General features: G+C 39.3%; 1 protein-coding gene across 2 annotated transcripts in view; it reads left to right on the top strand.

The window, feature by feature from the left end:
* The window catches only part of ZNF461 (zinc finger protein 461), a 39,144-nt gene extending 28,892 nt beyond the window's left edge, over nucleotides 1-10,252 (top strand). For both annotated transcript variants that reach the window (XM_008570953.1, XM_008570954.1), the window contains exon 4: nucleotides 8,862-10,252. In XM_008570953.1, the coding sequence (XP_008569175.1) occupies nucleotides 8,862-10,228 (1,367 nt within the window). In that variant the 3' untranslated portion in view covers nucleotides 10,229-10,252. The remainder of the gene's footprint in view (nucleotides 1-8,861) is intronic.
* The last annotated feature ends 9,440 nt before the right edge of the window (nucleotides 10,253-19,692 follow it).

Genomic DNA, 19,692 nt, shown 5'->3' with positions numbered 1-19,692 from the left:
GAACCGGTCTGTATGTGGGATCCGAACCCTCGGCGGGAGCGCCACCGCGCTCCCAAGCGCCGCACTCTACCGATTGCACCACCGGGCCGGCCCTAAATATAGTTCTTAAGAGCACAGTAGAATTACTGAGAACAAATTGAGTTAATCTGTGAAAGTGCTTGTTCGTTTATGTGCTAAACCTACTACTTTAGAAACTTCTAGAACACACAAAAATATATAATCACATACTCCATTACATTTCAGAACGTGATGTCATCACACATTTAGAAGTCTCTCAGAAACTCTCTTCTGCACTGGTGAAAGAATGAGTGAAAAAGGAAAATAATGCCTTGGTATTAGTAAAAAAATAGTTTTGACCTCACAGACTTCCTGGAAGAGTCTCAGGTATCCTCAGGGGTCCCTAGACCACTCTTTGAGGACTGCTGCTATACAGTAATGAAAATGAATAAGCTATTGCTATATGTAATATTATGGATGAACCTCAAATTCAGTATTAGATAAAAGAAGCTGGAGAAAATAGTACATACTGTATGATTCCATTTATTTGAAGTTCAAAATCAGTGTGTGGTGTAAAACAAAACCGGTGTGTGGTGTAAGAAGGTAGGATAGTGCTTCCCCTTGGTGGATGGGTAATGACTGGGAAAGGGCTTGAGGAAAAGGCTTCTGGGTTTCTGGTAATGTTTCTTGATTAAGTGGTTATTTCACAGGTATGTTCACTTAGTAAAAAAGTCTTCTGTAAGGAAGTGATGTATAAAAGTGTGTGTGTGTGTAGTTATATCTGTACTGTTATATATGTATGTGAGTGTTATGGTTATTTCAAAATGTCTGCAAATTGTGTGACAGTCCTATCAAAAAATGGAGTCTAACTTTCCTCCTTTGAAAATGGGACAACCCTTAGTGGCTTGCTTCTAATAAAATTTGGCAGAAATGATAATGTATCTCTATACATGCTTTTGGAGCCTTGGGCTGCCATGTAAAAGGGCATCTATTACTTTGAAGCAGCTATGCTGGACAGACCATATTGAGAGACCACATAAAGACAGAGAGCTCTAGGAGTTGCAGCTGTTCTAGTTCCCAGCTTTTCATGTTTTCTCAGGCCAATACCAGACATGTGAGTGAGGAAGCTGTTGTGAAATGGCTTTAGCATGACCACCATCTGACTACCACTGGAGAAACTCTAAGTAAGAAATGCCTGACTGAGCCCAGTTAATCCTCAGGTCTGAAAGTTAATAATAATAAATGATTATTGTTTGTCTTAGTTTTCTATTGCTCATAACAGAATACCCGAAGTAGAGTGATTTATAAAGAAAAATTTATTTCTTACAATTTTGGAGGAGATGAGATGTCCAAAGTTGATGGAGTACATTGGGAGGGGAACTCTGAAGAGCATGTCCATGTGATACCTTCCTTTCCTTATAAAGCCACTGGTCTACTCCCAGGATAACCCATTAATTCATTAACCCATTAATCCGTGAATGGATTAATCCATTTATGAGGGCATAGCCCTTATGATCCAATCACCTCCTAACGTAGGTGCCACATTGGACATTAAGTTTCAACATGAGCTTTGGAGGGGACAAACATTCAAACCATAGCTTTACTGTTTTAATCCACTAAATTGGAGTGGTTTGTTATAGACAACCAAGTGTGTAATTTATGCATGTATGAGTTTATGTGCAAAATCCCTGCAATAGACATAGGAGTGAGTAGAAGCATGGAGACATGCTTAGCAGTTACTGCAAATTTAAGGGCTTTAAATGATTATGATTCTCAAGAGTTTATCTTTGTTTTGTTTTTTTTAATTAGTTAATTTTTAATTGAAACATAATTGATGGTACATATCTGTGAGGTTCAGCATTGAACATCAATACCTGGGTGTAATATGGGGATAATTACTATACTTATCATTACACAATGTAATTTTTTTGTGGCCCTTTACCAATGTCTTACTAACCCTCCTCTCTCCCCCCCTTCCTTGTGTCTGGTGGCCTCAGTTCTGTTCTCTCCTTTTGACAATTCAATGATTATCATATGTTTCTTTCTTTCTTTCTTTCTTTTTAAATCTCCCACTTATGAGTGAGGTTGTGGTATTGCTCTTTCTGTGCTTGCCTATTTCATTTAACAAAATTTTCCGTAAGTTCTTCCATGTTGGTGTGAATGGCAGAATTTCATTCCTTTTTATGGCAGAGTGGTATTCCATTGTGTAAATATACCACATTTTCTTTATCCAGTTTTGTGTTGATGGACAGTTAGGTTGGTTCCAACTCTTAGCTATTGTGAATAGAGCTCAGTAAACATGAGAGTGCAGGTGTCCCTTTGACATGATGATTTCCAGCCTTTTGGGTATACACGCAGCAGTGAGATGGCAGTTCTATCTGTAGTTTTTGAGGAACCTCCATATGGTTTTCCGTAATGGCTGTACTAATTTACAGTCCCACCAACAGTGTTTCCATCCTTAAGTGAAAAGCTTTGAGCTTTTCCCCATTCAGGATGATATTGCTCATGGGTTTGTTGTATATGGCTTTTATTGTATCAAGATACTTTCCTCCTATACCTAATTTTCTGAGAGTCTTCATCATGGAGGAATGTTGAATTTTGTCAAATGCTTTTTCTGCATCTATTGAAGTAATCATGTGTTTTTTGTCCTGGATTTTGTTCATGTGGTGTTTGACTTGCTTATATTTAACCATCCTTGCATCCCTGGGATGATGAATCCCACCTGATCATGGTGTATAATTTTTTTGATGAGCTGCTGTATTCTGATAATATTTTGTTGAGGATTTTTGCATCTATGTTCATCAGAGATATTTGCCTGTAGTTTTCTTTTTTTGTTGTATATATGTCTGGTTTGGGTATCAGGGTGATGCTGGCCTCATTGAATGAGTTTGGGTGAATGGCCTCTGTTTCAGTTTTTTGGAGTAGTTTGAAGATAGCTGATATTAATTCCTCTGTAAAGGTTTGGTGGAATTCAGCAGAAAAGCCATCCAGTACTGGGCTTTTCTTTGTTGGGAGACTGCTAATTACTGTTTCAATCTTGTTGCTTGTAATTGGTCTGTTCAGGTTTTCTATTTCTTCTTGGTTCAGTCTTGGTAGTTTGTATATGTATAGAAATATACATATATGTATATTCTATATATGTATAGAAATTTATCCATTTCCTCCAGGTTTTCAAATTTGTAGGCTTATAGTTTTTTTAATAATAGTCTATAATTACTCTTTTTATTTCTGTGGTATTGGTTGTAATGTCTCCTTCTTCGTTTCTGATTTTTATTTGAGTCTTCTCTTTTTTTTTTAGTTAGCTAAGCTAATGGTTTGTCTATTTTGTTTATCTTCTTGAAAAACCAACTTTTTATTTTGTTGATATTTTGTATCATTTTTTTGGTTCTCTATTTCATTTAGTTCTGCTCCAATCATAATTATTTGTTTTCATCTACTCATTTTTGAATTGGATATTCTTTCTAGTTCTTTGAGGTGTAACTATAGGTTGTTTACTTGCAATCTTTTTATTGTTTTGATATAAGCATTTATTGTGATAAACTACTCAGAACTGCTTTTGAAGCATCCCACAGGTTTTAGTATGATGTGTCTTGGTTTTCATTAGTTTCAAGAAAATTTTTGACTTCCTGTTTAATTTCTTCTTGGACCCATAGGTCATTTAGGAGCATGTTGTTTAATTTCCATGTATCTGTATAGTTTCCAGAATTTCACTTGCTATTGATTTCTAGTTTTAATCCAGTGTGGTTTGAAAAGATACTTGAAATACAGTTTTTAAAAATTTGTTAAGACTTGATTTGTGACCTAACGTGGTCTATACTGGAGAATGTTCCTTGTGCTGATAAGAAGAATGTATATTCTGTGGTTGTTGGATGAAATGTTCTGTAGATATCTGCCAGGTCCAAATGGTCTACAGTGTTGTTCAATCCTGTGTTTCTCTGTTGATTTATTGCCAATGCTGAGAGAGGGGTGTTCAGGTCCCCTATTATTATTGTACTGCAGTCTATCTCCTTTTCTGTATATCTGGGTGCTCTGGTCTTCTTTGTCTCTTTTTATAGTTTTTGGTTTAAAGTCTATTTTATCCAATATAAGAATACCTTTGTCTGCTTGTTTTTGGTTTGCATTTGTGTGGTATATCTTTTTCCATCTCTTCGCTCTTAGTCTGTGTGTGTCTTTACAGGTGAGGTGAGTCTCCTGAAGGCAGAATACAGTTGGGTCTAGCTTTTTAATCCAGTCGGTAAGTCTGTGTCTTTTGAGTGGGAAGTTCAACCCATTTACATTTAGAGTTGTTATCGAAAGTTATTGTCTTATTCCTGGCATTTTATTGATTTTTGTTTGGATGTTTTAAATATCTTTTGTTTGTTTCTTCTCCTGTTATTGTTTGTCTTTGATGTTTGGTTTTTAAAAAAGTTTTATACTGATGTTTCCAAATCATTTATTTAATGCAGCTATTAAATGAGTTTGCATAAACACATTTAAAATTTAAATTTCTATATGGTATGTAAAAGATTCACTTTCATCTGTTCATTTAAGTGAATGAAACTACATTCTGAACTAGGTATGATGTATCATTTTCTTTTACATAAGTTTTATCCTGATTTTCCAGACTTTTTGTTGCAATTCTGGTTTTTAGTGTATTATTATATATGCATTTAAAATCAGAATTTCAGACAAATAGATGAGAATTTCATTTTCAGAGGCTTTACATCAGTGTATTAAACTAAATTCTGAATTATAAATGATGTATCATTGTTGTTTACATAACCAAAACCAAACATACAACAAAAAAAGAAAACTACAGTCCAATATCTTTGATTAACATAGACACAAAAGTCCTCAACAAAATATTAGCAATCAGAATATAGCAGCACATCAAAAGTTAAACACCATGGGCCGGCCCGTGGCTCACTCGGGAGAGTGCGGTGCTGATAACACCAAGGCCCCGGGTTCGGATCCCACATAGGGATGGCTGGTTCGCTCACTGGCTGAGCGTGGTGCTGACAACACCAAGTCAAGGGTTAAGATCCCCTTACCGGTCATCTTTTAAAAAAAAAAAAAAGTTAAACACCATGAACAGGTGGGATTCATCCCAGGGATGCAAGGATGGTCAAGCATATGCAAGTCAATAAATGTGATACATCAACAAAATCCATGACAAAAGCCATATGATTATCTCAATAGATGCAGAAAAGCATTTGACAAAATTTGACATCATTTTATGATAAAGACTCTTAGCAAATTAGGTATAGAAGGAAAGTATCTCAACACATTAAAAGCCATATATGACAAGCCCACTGCTAATATCATCCTGAATGGGAAAAAGCTGAAAACTTTTCCGTTAAGGACAGGAACAAGACCAGGATGCTCACTCTCAACATTCCTATTTAATGTAGTATTGAAAGTACTAGTGTTGGGTTTTTGAGGTAGTAAGATTTAGTTTCTTTCTCTTTTTCATTGGCATTTTTGTTTTGCCAGTGGGTTTTGTTCTTTTTTGTGTATTTGTGGTAGTGATTATCATTTTTTGGATTCCAGGTGCAGGACTCCCTTGAGGATTTCTTGCAGAACTGGTGGTGAACTCGCACAGTTTTGTTTGTCTGGAGAATACACTATTTCTCCCTCGTTTCTGAAGGATAACCTTTTCTGGATAATTCTTGACTGGCAGTTTCTTTCTTGTAGTATTTTTTTTCTCCCTCACCCTCTTTTAGTATTTTTAATATATCATCTGATTTTCTTCTGACCTGTAGAGTTTCTATTGAGAAGTCTGCTGTTAGTCTGATTGGGGCTCCCTTATAGGTGACTTGATGCTTTTCTCCTGTTGCTTTTAGGATTCTCTCTTTGTCTTTGAGCTTTGCCAGTTTGACTGTGTGTCTTGAAGAGGATATTTTTGGATTGAATCTGATCTGTTTTGGGATCTTGAACCTCCTGGATCTGAAGATCCATGTTTCTCCCAATTCCTGGGAATTTTTCCATTGTTATTCTATTGAATAGGTTTTCAATGCCTTTTCCTTTCTCCTCCCCTTCTGGAACACCCATGATTTGGTTGCTTGTGTGTTTAAAGTTATCTGCTAGTTCTCTTAGATTTTCTTCATTTTTTAAATTATTTTTTCCTTTTTTTTTTTTTTTTTGTCTGCCTGGCTGCTAGTTCTCTTAGATTTTCTTCATTTTTTAAATTATTTTTTCCTTTTTTTTTTTTTTTTGTCTGCCTGGATTATTTCAAAAAGACTATCTTTGATATCAGAAATTCTTTCTTCTGCTTGTTGTAACCTGCTGCTTAAGCTTTTAGTTGTGTTTTTTATTTCATTGAATTAATCCTTCAGTTACAGGAGTTGTGTTACATTCTGTCTTAAGGTATTAATCTCTTTGTAAATGTCCTCCTGCATATACTGGATATTTTTTCTCATTTCATTATTTTGTCTAACTGAGTCTTATAGTATCTTATTGAGTTTTCTTGAGATTGTTGCTCAGAATTCCTTTTCAGTCATTTCAAGGGTTTCCTGGTCTATTGGGTCTAGTTCTTGAGAGTTACTGTATTCCTTTGGTCGTGTCATATTTTGTTGGTTTTTCATTTTTCTGTTATCTCTGTGTTGATGTCTGGTCATCTGGTAGAGAAGTTGCTGCTTCTGTGACTCTGGAATGGGCTTTGAGGAGAGAGACTCCCCCCTCTTTTTTTTAAAAAAAAAAGATGACTGGTAAGGGGATCTTAACCCTTGACTTGGTGTTGTCAGCACCACGCTCTCCCAGGTGAGCCACGGGCTAGCCCTAGAGACTTCCTCTTTTTTTAGTCTCCACTGGTGAGTCTCCTTGTGTCAATGCAGTCAGGTGGGCAGCAGGTCACCTGTCTGGTGGCTGTGGCTGCTACTGTGGCAGTGAGCCACTCTTGCAGTGGCAGTGGCTGTGGTGGACCACCTGATTGGAAGTGGTGTTTTCAGCATGTTCCTGCCTTCTGCTGGGTGGTGGGTGATGCCCTTGGCTACAACCTACAAAATCAAGCATGCTGCCTTCTATCTAGCAGAGAGTGCTGCCCGCAGCTCCTGGCTAGAACCCCAGGTATGCTCCTGCTTTCTGCCAGGTTGTGAGGGCTGCCCACAGCTCCTGCCTTGGATCCTGGACATGCTTCTGCCTTCCACTGGGTGGTGGGGACTGCCCACAGCTCCTGCCTAGGACCCTCCAACAGTTTATCTTTGTATTCTTTCTTTTTATTCTCATCTTATTTCCATTTCTTTAATCATTTAATCCATTTATTCAGCATTTAATTATTGAATACTTATTATATTCTAACGGTTGTTTGTACAGTCAATGTGCCTAGCAGTTTATTATTGGTATTTAAAGGAAGGACTTAATTAGATAATATTATCTGGAATACAATTTTGAGGAAGTGACTTTTAATCTGAGACTTGGATGAAGATGAAGCCAGCCATACTAAAAAATCTAGTAGAAAGAATTCTTGGCAGAAAGAACAGCCTGTAAAAAGTTAAGACAGGAAAGGCTTTGGCATATCCTAATTGCTGAAAGAAGGTTAGTGTGGCTACAGCATAATGAATAAAAAGGAAATGGACTAAAATAGCCTTATATTCTCATGGTAAGGGGTTGAATTTTTAAAATTTCAGTTCAATGGGAAGCTGTAATCGTGTGGGTATAGGTTAGGCTACGTGTGACAGAAACCCAAATATATAGAAGTTTAATTTTCTCTTGCATTAATGTTCTAGTGGGAAGGGTATCTCTGCTCTACAATATCATCATGTGTTACCTCTCCCCCAGGGTGACAGAGATGCAGAGGATTACTCAAAAGCTCATTTCTTCTGAGTAGTGAGAAGCTCCAAAGGGGTTGATTTCCACAAACTCTCAAGAGAGAGGCATTTCTTGGAAAATTAACACTGAACTGGGGTCTTCTCTCAGTATTTATTCTCCAGGCCAGAAAGTTACAGAAAAGAAACATAGGTGGTTACAAAAGAACAGTAAGATAATTGTCATGGCAACAATGATTAGCTTTGGCCTGCACCAAGGACATCTGCCTTTAGAGCCAGAAATTTTGTTGTGTTTCAGTTCTTTATCTACAACAGAGACTTTAGCCTGGAGAAAGTTTCCAGTCTTTTGCAAGCTTAACATTTCTATGTGTAATTTTTAAAAGGCTATACCTGAAACTACAGGGCCTTGGAAACTAGGCCCTGTGAAATACATTTGCTTTATTATGTTAGTATACTTCACAATCATGTGACTGACATGACACCAAATCCACATTGCCATCAACTTTGTTGAAGAAGAGGGTGAATAAGTGATATAGGTCTTGGGCCACCTGGCTCTTAAGGAATGTTCTCAGAAGCTACTACATAATACATTTGTATTTCTTTAGGCAGAAGCCAGTTACATGGAGTACCCAGCTGCACAGGAGCTTGGTAAATGCAGTGTTTATATTGGGCAGCTTTATTCTCAACTAAAAACCTTGGGTTCAATCAATATAAAAAAAGGGAAGAATAGATATTTGAGGACAACTAGCAGTCTTCCACATAAGCCTTTGGCCTGGTGGAGAGTATTAAACATACAGACTCTTGTGGATTCTGATTCAGTTGATCTAGAATGTTTCCTAAGCATCCATAATTGCAGCAAACTCTGAAGGTGATTCAGAGACAGATAAAAATTTCAGCACCATTAAATTGACTTATTTCCCTGATTAACTCTCTCACTTTTTCTCAAAAGCTCTCATTTCTCTGCTTTCCTTAGCCTTTTTTCATTCAATTACATGACTATTTAAAGCTCTTCAAGCCATTTATTGTGTGAATTATTTTCAGTTATCTCTCATTTCTATCATAGACATTTTATTTCTCTTGTAACTCAAAACTTAGAATTAAAATATATTTCTTATCTTTCAGACTTGGCATCCAGGGATGAGCCCAAGAAGTTATCTTCAAAAAGGGACATTTATGAAACAGAATCATCCCAATGGGTTTTCATGGAACAATTTAAAAGCCATAGTCCTGAGGGATCCATTTTCAGAGATATTTGGGAATGTAAATGTCATTTTGAGAGACAGCAGGGATGGCAGGAGGGCTATTTCAAGAAATTTATGATCAACCATGAAAATTTGCCCATTTTTAGCCAATATACTTTACTCAGTCAAGAATTTTATAATAGAGAGAAAATCTCTGAATGTAAAAAATGTAGGAAAAACTTGAGTTACCATTTATTCTTTAATCACCACAAAAACACCCATTCTAAAGGAGAACTTTCTGAATGTAAGGAGTGTCCAGAAATTGTTAATATACCATTCCTTATTAGCCAACAGAGAATTCAAAGTGGTGACAAATGCAATGAATATAAGGAATGTTGGAAGGCCTTTATTCATTGCTCACAACTTAAACATCTTAGAATTCAAAATGGAGGAAAACGCTATGAATGCAAAGAGTGTGGGAAGGCCTTTAATTATGGCTCAGAACTTACTCTACATCAGAGAATTCACACTGGTGAGAAACCCTATGAATGTAAGGAATGTGGGAAGGCCTTTAGACAGCGATCACAACTTACTCAACATCAGAGACTTCATACTGGTGAAAAACCCTATGAATGTAAGCAATGTGGGAAAGCTTTTATTCGTGGCTTTCAACTTACTGAACATCTGCGACTTCACACTGGTGAGAAACCCTATAAATGTGAAAAATGTGGAAAGACATTTAGGCATCGCTCACACCTTACCATACATCAGAGAATTCACACTGGTGAGAAACCTTATGAATGTAGGGAATGTGGAAAGGCCTTTAGCTATCACTCAAGCTTCTCTCACCATCAGAAAATGCATTCTGGGAGGAAACCTTACGAATGTAATGAATGTGGGAAGGCCTTTTGTGATGGCTTACAACTTACCCTACATAGTAGGATTCACACTGGTGAGAAACCCTATGAGTGTAAGGAATGTGGGAAGACTTTTAGACAGTGTTCACACCTCAAAAGACATCAGAGAATTCATACTGGTGAGAAACCTCATGAATGTATGATATGTGGTAAGGCCTTTAGACTTCATTCACACCTTACTCAACATCAGAGAATTCATACTGGTGAGAAACCATATGAATGTAAGGAATGTGGGAAAGCCTTTAGCTATCATTCCAGCTTCTCACATCATCAGAGAATTCATTCTGGAAAGAAACCTCATGAATGTGGGAAGGCCTTTAATCATGACTTACAACTTAATCTACATCACACACTTCATACTTTCCTCCCTCCCCATCCTAGTCTATCATGAAGTTATTTTTTAAGATACACATTCTTTTTGTTTTCTTTAAAGGAAAAGTTTATAAAATACTGTGTTTCATTAATTCTTTTCATTTTTTCATTGATTTATTTCAGTAATCCTTAAAAATGTTTTTGTTCAAGTGGGAAAAAGGACAAGTAATTAAAGGGTAAAATTTGCTTTGGTTTCAATGTTGTTTCTGAGTTGCTATTGTATTAACCACTATAGGAAATAAATTTTCTAGAATTATATGTGTTCACTGAAACCAGTGAAGTATTGCAAAAATAAAATGAAAACAATCTCTTTCCCTACCACAAATCCCTGAGACAAACAATATGTGTGTTATCCTTTATGCTCAAACCTGCACACATAAAAGGTTTGTTGCATGTGTGTGAAAGAGGTTTCACCCCCTGTAGTGATACATGGCACGGTGACTTGCCCTTGTCATTTAGTAAATAATCATGAACATTTTTCTAGGTCAGTGCATAAAGATCTAATTCAGTCTTTTTAAAGTTTCAGAAGATTTCTAGTTGGGATATGTCAGGATTTTGACCCATTCCCTACCATAGACAGTCAAGTTGTTTCTACTTCTTTTTCATCCAAACCTACCAAGGAAGAAATATTCTTACACGGTTATTTCTTTTGTTTCAACTGGGTAGGTTTCCAACAGTAGGATTGAAGAATATCTGGAGCATGTGCATGTATGTGTGTGTGGACAGTCAAGTTGTTTCTACTTCTTTTTCATCCAAACCTACCAAGGAAGAAATATTCTTACATGGTTATTTCTTTTGTTTCAACTGGGTAGGTTTCCAACAGTAGGATTGAGGAATATCTGGAGCATGTGCATGTATGTGTGTGTGTGTGTGTTTGTGTGTTTTGATATTGCATTAATCTTTTTTTAAATGCTTCAAGTTTTTTGATTAGGTAATAAAAGTATGTTACAAAACTCAAAAATTACCAAAAAAAAGTATAGTGAAAATGAAATCTTCCTTAATATCCAGTCCTATAGCCACTTACTTTCCCTCCATAGGTGCAACCACTGCTTCAATTTGTTCTGTATTCTTCCAGGAATAGTCCGGGTAAATTTCTTAAATTCCCTGAACAAAAGTGAATTAATCATAATCCTTGATTTATGATACATTCTCATCATTGATCCACACTTGGCCCACTTTCATTTATTTTTAATATATTCCAGGAATTTTAAAACATTGTGCCAGCTGTCAGCAACAAATCCTTCATTGCCTGCTCTGCAATATTGGAACAGAGCTCTGTAAAAATGTTCCTTCTTTGCTAGCTGACATGATGTTAAGCTTTGTCAGTAGAGTGCTGGAGGGAACCTCTTCCTGTTTTTTTTTCATTCTTGTCAGGCTCCTGTGTGCATACAGCTTGGTCAGCGTCTGGCTCCTGTAGTGTGCAACATCCAGCAGCACAACTTTCCAGGAACTTACACTCCACCATTCACTGAAACATGATTATTCCTTTTCAAGAAGACATGGATCTTGCCTCTGTTGGGGAGGGGGCTATTTTGAGTTTTGTACTTCAGCTCATACTTTACTTCCCTGGGATCAACCATGCTACCAGTTTCCTTTGTATTCCATGTAAAAATTTTAAGTCCTTTGGAAAAAAAAAGCAACCACCACCTTCATTAACATTGTATTACAGAATAGATTTATTTATATTTATACTTTAGATTTTTTTTAACTTCCTGAATCCAAGAGTTCACATCTTTCCTTAGTTCTAGAAAATTATTGGCTGTTACCACTTAAAATCTTCTTCTCCCTCATTCTGTGCCCACTTCTCCCCACTCTCTCTTTCTATCCTCTTGATCGTGTGTTGTCTTCCCAAAAAGTCTTTTGGTTATTTGTCCAACTGTACTGTCAGGAACAGATGTCCTTTTGTGTACATTTTACAACTTTACACAATTTGCATTTTGTGATACAATCCAAAATTTGTTTCATTAAGTCAATATGTTCTTGTGATTTAGTCATTTGGTGATTGCCAGGGGTTAAGGAGGGAATGGGTGTGGCTATAAAAGGGCAACATAAGAAATTTTGTGATGGAAATGTTCTGGATCTTGACTCTTTCATTGTCAATACTGTGCTTATGATGTATAATTTTGCAAGATATTATCATTGGGAAAAACTGGGTAAAGGGTGCATGGGATCTTTCTGTATTTATTGCAACTGCATATACTCTAAAATGAGCTCAAAATAAAAAGCTGAATTTTCAAAAGTGTAGAGAAGCTCCCATTTCAGACAAATATGTGGATTTTAGTTATCAATCAATTTATTGTTAGATAGAACAAAGGATTTTATCATGCTTCCCAAAGTGATTCTGAATTACTAGTGATTAGGTTGTCTTTTATTAAAAGAAATAAGATTCGGGCCAGCCCGTGGCTCATTCGGGAGAGTGTGGTGCTGATAACACCAAGGCCCCGGGTTCGGATCCCATATAGGGATGGCCGGTTAGCTCACTGGGTGAGCGTGGTGCTGACAACACCAAGTCAAGGGTTAAGATCCCCTTACTGGTCATCTTTAAAAAAAAAAAAAAAAAGAAATAAGATTTATTCACAGGCAGTTTAAATCATGTCTTTCGGGCCGGCCCGGTGGCGCACTGCTACAGTGCGCCGCTTGGGAAGCGCAGCCGCGCTCCCACCGAGGGTTCGGATCCCACATACAGACTGGCCGCTCACTGGCTGAGCGAGGAGCGGGGGCAACACCGAGGGTTGCGATCCCGTAGCCGGTCCCGGTCCGGTACGGGCGCAACACTGAGGGTTGCGATCCATTGCCAGTCACGAAAAAAGACAAAAAGACAAAAAAAAAAAAAAAAAAAAATCATGTCTTTCATATGGGTTTTAATGATCCTAGATGAATTTTGCTGATATCAGAGGTAATTCATACTACAATGTAAATTCAAAATAACTTGGGAAAAACATTTTCCGGCTCTTTACACTACCAAAAGTGGCCCAACAGTTGCAGCAACACTTTTGTCTGCTACCAGCTTTCATGTACCCATACTCATTGCCCAGATTTTTGTATTTAATACTAATATCTACACTAAAAGAACAGGACACCCCAGAAAGTTGTTGATTACTGTCTCATGGCAAGAAAAAAAAATCAGGATGATGCGGAACATTGTGTTGTGGCATGGAAAAAAATACGCTCAAGGTCATTCCTGTTTCTAACATGCACATTGGAGCCAACTTGAAAGGTCATCATCCATTGGCCATATTTTGGCAATTTTCACATCCATCAAATAATATAATAGTTTACTGAAACAAGTTGAGTATGTGTTCATAATCATATGCAGAAGAAAAATAAAAGTTCATAAAAGGTAGTTGTAATCAAAGAGTGAATGAATATAGTGTGTTTGTTTTATTTTTAATTTCCACAAGAAGGGTTAGGTTAATGTATAGTTATCTAATTTCTGCCATTAATATTTTGTCTGTTTAAGAACAGATAGATAATTATTACTTTTTTTTTGTCTTTTGTCTTTTTTCCGTGTCCGGCAATGGATCGCAACCCTCAGTGTTGCCCCCGTACCGGACCGGGACCGGCTATGGGATCGCATCCCTCCGTGTTGCTCCCGCACCTCGCTCAGCCAGTGAGCGGGAACCGGTCTGTATGTGGGATCCGAACCCTCGGGCGGGAGCGCCACCGCGCTTCCCAAGCAGCGCACTATCCAGTGCGCCACCGGGCTGGCCCAGATAGATAATTATTTTAATGTATGTAAGCCACGAAGCATAAACAGAAAAGTCTAAATTAGTCAAGTAGTTCTTTTGGGGGGCAAAGCAGAAAAAGATGGCTGACTGGAAGGACCCACCACTCGTTTCTCCTACAAAGACAGAGAATACATTGAATATGCAGCTACACTTGAATGAAAATAACTAAAGGAGAGAGCTGGAACACATCAAAGGTGTAGCAGAGATGCTGATGAGTGCAGAAATTCAGGATAGCCCCATGGGGAATAGAAGAAAATTCCTGGCCTCCACTACCCCCATCCCCCAGCCAGGAGGAGCAAGGATCCAGAGAAACTTTTACCTGCAGAAGAGAGGTGAGTGAATGTGGCACCACCACCCAAACCACAGGGGAATTGAACTGCCCGTGTGGGCTGTGTGCCTGGTGTGGGGAGTTGCTGAGATCCCATGCAACTGCATTAATTGATGAGGGAGTTCATGCTGAGCTGCCCCCACACTTGGGTCCGAGGTGGCTGCAGTGGCTACCTTTTTGAGATCTGACCCAACAGCTGAGTGCATTTTGCTTTGAGGTCCAATGGCCCCAGTGGTTTTTCAGTCCTGAGGCTCCATCGCACCAGGTTGCCTACACCCACGTGGCATTGTGCTCCCTGGGATCAGGAGGTCCAGTGCAATGAGTGGGCTACCTTCAGGACAGAGAGGGTTGATGTGCACACTTTCCAGAGCCAGAAAACCAACTAATCAGGCTTACTTGCTGGTGGCCCTTGCAATTCTCACAAAATTCTCACAGCAGCACAGAGTTGCTCTGGGTCCCCAGAAGACAGGTGTAGACCCATGCACTCCAGTAGGGAGGCAGTGGAGGACCCACAAGCTTCTGTCGGGGCACTGACCCCTGCCTGCAGCACCAGTGAACCCACCCATGGCTGCCTACCCGAGCAAGGTAGGCGCAGAGGGACCCAGAATTGCTCTTAAGGACACAGGGCACACACTTCAGATCCTGGGAGCTGACCAATCATGGCCTACTGCCATTGCCAGCTGCCCTTCTTTGGTGAAGCACCCTTCAACTCTCAAAGCCATGCTAAGTCACTAGTTGGCTCAAGAGGACCCATGTAGTCCTGTGCACCCAGCAGGGAGGCTGTGAAGCACCCATACTCCTCTCTCAGAGGCATAGACCCCCACTGTAACACATGTGAGCCCTCCCAGGTCTGCCTGCCCCAGCTACAGAGAGACCTAGTGCCTCTTTGGGGCACAGCAGGCTGCCCACAGCTCCAGCAACTGCTCATGGGGAAGCACACCCCAGCTGGGGAGCTCCTCAGTGACCCAGTGCCTCTCTTAGGGTCCACAGTGGTCTCACCCAGAGTGGCCCACTTCAGCCAAGCAGCTGCAGAGAACCCTAGCATCGTCTTGGGGCACTGGGTCCCACCCACAACCACAGCAGCCTTTCCCAGAGTGGCCACTTAAGCTGAATAGCTACGGAGCTGTTCAGAACAGCTACAGAGGGCCCCAGCATTCCTTATGGGGACAATAGGTCCTGCCCCAAACTGCTACCACCTCTCCCAGAGTGGCCCGTTCCAATAGTAGTGCTGCGGAGCAACCCAGTGTCCCTACTGACAGTGCAGAGCCCCACCCATGAACCATGAGCCCAGCAACCTCACCCAGAGTGGCCCACTTCAATAGTGAAAATGCAGAGCACACCAGCATCCCTCTTGGGGGCACTGGGTCCTACCCAGGGCCCCAGTGACCTCACCCAATGTCACTCACGTTAGCTGCAGAGTTGCAGAGTACCCCAATGCCTCCTTTGGTGGTACAGGGCTCAGCCTAAAGCCCCACTGATTCTACTCAGTCCACTCTAGCTGGGGAGCTGCTGAGCACCTCATTGTCTCCCTCAAAGCCCAAGGTCCTAAACTCAACCTCTCAGAAATCTCACCCAGGGTTTCTCATCTTAGCTGAGGAGCTTAAGAGCACCCCAGTGTATCTTTCAGGGTGATAGGATCCTGGCTGAGGTGCCAGCAAGCCCACCCAGGGTAGCTGAGGAGTGACAGGGCACCCCAGTGCTTCTCCCAAGAACTTGAGACCTCGCCTATGACCCTGACAACTCAGCCCAGCGTCACTTCGCAGCAGCATGGATGTGCTTGGAGAAAATTATGTCAAGTGAAGTAAGCCAGGCACAGAAAGAGAAATACCTCATGTTCTCACTCATAAGTGGGAGAAAGAAAGAAAAGAGGAAAGAAGAATAAGGTGAAGAGTCAGATGGAGAGAGCAGAACTGTGGTTATTAAAGGTGGGGAAGGGGGAGGAGGAGGATAGTGAGAGGTTGGTTAATGGAGACAAAACAACTAGATAGGAAAAATAAATTCTGTTGGTATACAGTTGAGCTAGGCATCCAGTTAACAATAATTTACTGCATGTTATCAAATGGCTAGAAGAGAGGAGATCAAATGTCCTCGTCACAAAGAAATGATTAAGTTATTCAGCTAATTGCCCTGATTTGATCATCACACATTGTATACATGTATTGATATTCAACTCTGTACCCCACAAATACGTATAATCAATATATTTTAATAATAAATAAAGTAGTCAAGTAAACACAGATAAGGCACATACTATACCAAGTACAGGAAGGACTGATTGCACTGCTGGTCACATGTAACAACTGAGATTATGGAGTATTAAGCAATGTTTTCCAAAGTGATAAATTGGGTACCCCAACATGGCAGCTAGGTACATAGTGTTAGCCACTCAACTCCTAGGAAATAAAAATTTAAAACTAATATAGGTATCTGCTAAGCATAATAAAACACAAAGAACATAAATTTTTAATATATGTTATAATGACAGCATAAAGGTGGTAGTGGCCATGAAAATCTTAAAGAATTACAACTTTCTGCTTCACTTCTGCCTTCGAAATCTTGTGGAAATATCTCATCCGGACGTCTTTATCTCAGAATCATATATAGAAGGAGATTCTGGGGAAAAAAATATAGGTTAGCCAGCTTGACCCAGTTGAAAATCATCACAATTACCTTACTACAGAAAATAATTTTGTCTCTTTGGGGATCATGAGTCACTATCATTTCACCCTTAAGCCCCAGGTCAAATGTCCATGAGAGATGGTTTACTTCTGAGTGTGTAGCCATTTTAGGCTCCTACCTAGGTGGGGCATTTCACTTCTTTGACTCCCTAATTTGTACATATCCTGGGAATTGATTTCTGATACTCTCACCTTTCTATTTTCTCCAAATAAGTTTAGATTTGTTGTGATAGCACATAATGCTGAAAGCAAAGGGCTTCTGTATCATCTACCTGTCTGGATTTTTGTTTTTCCATCAGTGTTGCTTGGTGTTTCTTTACTACCTAAAGAGCATATGGGTGTTTTAAAAGACTTTTTGATGTTTTTATCCATAATTTTTTTAAATCGATTTCACTGGGAGGATGGTCCAAATTACTTGCTCACCGTCACTGGAAATTGTTTGTTGACAGTAACATTTAATTTTGTTGACTTTTTAAAAGTTTTTTTTTTTTTGTCATAGCAGTTAATCCCCCTAAATGTTTCAAAGCTTGCCTTTTCCTCCAGCTGCCATCTTGATTCATAAATATATAAAGGATTGAAGAGTTATGGGATGAGGTTGGAGACAAATAAATCCCCAGTTCATTATTCTCTTAATGTGGTAGAAACCACTAGGCTCGTTTTTCTCGCAGGCCACTGTGACCTACACTATATACTACTGACTCTCCTCTCTTTATTGTGTATGGGTAAAAAACAATTATTTCCAATGGTAGGAAAGGATTGTATATCCTTGGTTATTTATTTTCTGTTTGATCTTGAGATAAAGAAGAACAGAAATTCTGCTTAGATCTGGTTGGGATTGTGTATACATTTTCATCTTGCTGTTATTTAGGGTTTCCAACTTGTCCTTGAACACTATGCAAATGCTTTCTTCTTGCTGCTTGAAATAACTTCTAATCTTTATGTGTTGTCTAAATTTTCGATTTCCATTCCCTTAACACCTTCAGTCTGGCCTCAGTTAATGTTCTGTACCAGAATTTCTCTCCTACATGCTTGCCTATTATATTTTGAGGCAAAACCTTGTGTTTTTTTAAATGTTGACCACCCTCCTAGTAACTCTTCATCCAGGATTTTATACCATTGCATTTTCTTGCATTGCTCACATATATATTTATTTTATCCCACTTACTTTTGCTATCCTTTTAATTTTTTTCTACTATACTTTCTCACTGTTCATTAATATAAGATATATATCTTAGCAGCACTGTGCCCAACTTAAATAAAGAAGAAAACATGTTCTTGACTCCCTTGTAGACAGAGTAGCCATGGATCACAGTTCTGGTCAATGAGATAGAAACCAAAGTCACTAGGTGGATCTTACCTAAAAGCTTTTGTAAAGGGCAACAGACTCAACTGACATATAAGGGTACTTCAAAAAGTTCATGGAAAATTTGGATTCAAAGATAATATATATCCTTCCATGAACTTTTTGAAGACTCCTCATATACTCTTTTGCCCTTTCCCTTCCTTCCTGGATTGTGGACATGGTGCTGCATGTGGATCAGCTGTTTTATAACCATGAGATTATTATGAGGGGAAGGGCAAGAGACTTGCAGAGTTATCAGTTGTGATATCTTTGAAGGACTCATGTGAGGCCACAGACCATCTTCCTTTTGACATCCTATTTCTTTAGAAAAATAAAACTACTCCTCAAGTTTCTTTCTCAGAGGGCAAGGGTTATTGCTAGAAAGGGAAGTCAGAACATTTTTTATATTAAAAAAGACAAAAGTTTATTATGCAATGATATAGTTTGGATATGTTTGACCTCCCCAAAGCCCATGTTGAAATCTGATCCACAATGTGGCAGTATGGGGAGTTGTTTGGATCATGAGGGCAGATCCCTGATGAATAGATTAATATCCTCCCTGGGTGGGAGGTACTGAGTGAGTTCTTGCTCTCATAGTTCCCATGATAGCTGGTTGTTAAAAAGAGCCTGGCACCTCCTCTCTCTCTCTCTCTCTCTCTCTTGCATCCTCTCACTATGTGATCTCCTTTCATCCTCTGGCTGCCCTGCTGTTTTCCACCATGAGTAGAAGCAGCATGAGGCCCATGCCAGATGCAGCTGTCCCAGAATTATGAGCCAAATAAATTTCTTTTCTTTATAAATTACCCAGTCTCTGGTATTCTGTTGTAACTACACAAAAACAGACTAATACATATAAAATAATGATTTCTCATATTTTAATATATTATTTTAAAATATAATTTCTCGTATTTTAATATTAATTGTTATATTTCAAGGCACTCTGTGTCTCATGCAATCAGGGCTGGTCATTTTATCCCCATCTTGCAGTATCTGATTACATGGGAGTAGTTGGGTTTAGAAGGAGAAGGAAGAACTGGTAGAGCAGGAAGTCAACCTGGGAGGAGACTCTGTAGGGAACAGAGTTGAAGAATTGTGGTAGTTCAGGGCTACTACAGTGTGATAATTACCGTTCTTCCTGCTTAGGGTGTACAGAAATTGAGAGAAGTTTCTTAAACCAGGAATGGCAGAAGGAAGTACCAGGACAGGGGCCCAATGCCTGCTGATAGGTATGAAAGTAACATAAAACTTAGAAAGACAAGGGGATAAATATGTATGTCTCCCCCAGGTAAAAGAGGAAGGTGAGACGTCAAAGAGGCTTCGTAAAAGTTATTGTGAGGGGGCTGGCCCGGTGGCGCACTGGATAGTGCGCCGCTTGGGAAGCGCGGCGGCGCTCCCGCCCGAGGGTTC

This window comes from Galeopterus variegatus, unplaced genomic scaffold (assembly GCF_000696425.1).
Source record: "Galeopterus variegatus unplaced genomic scaffold, G_variegatus-3.0.2 Scaffold647, whole genome shotgun sequence".
NCBI lineage: Eukaryota > Metazoa > Chordata > Mammalia > Dermoptera > Cynocephalidae > Galeopterus > Galeopterus variegatus.
This window is presented reverse-complemented; position numbering and strand designations above follow the sequence as displayed.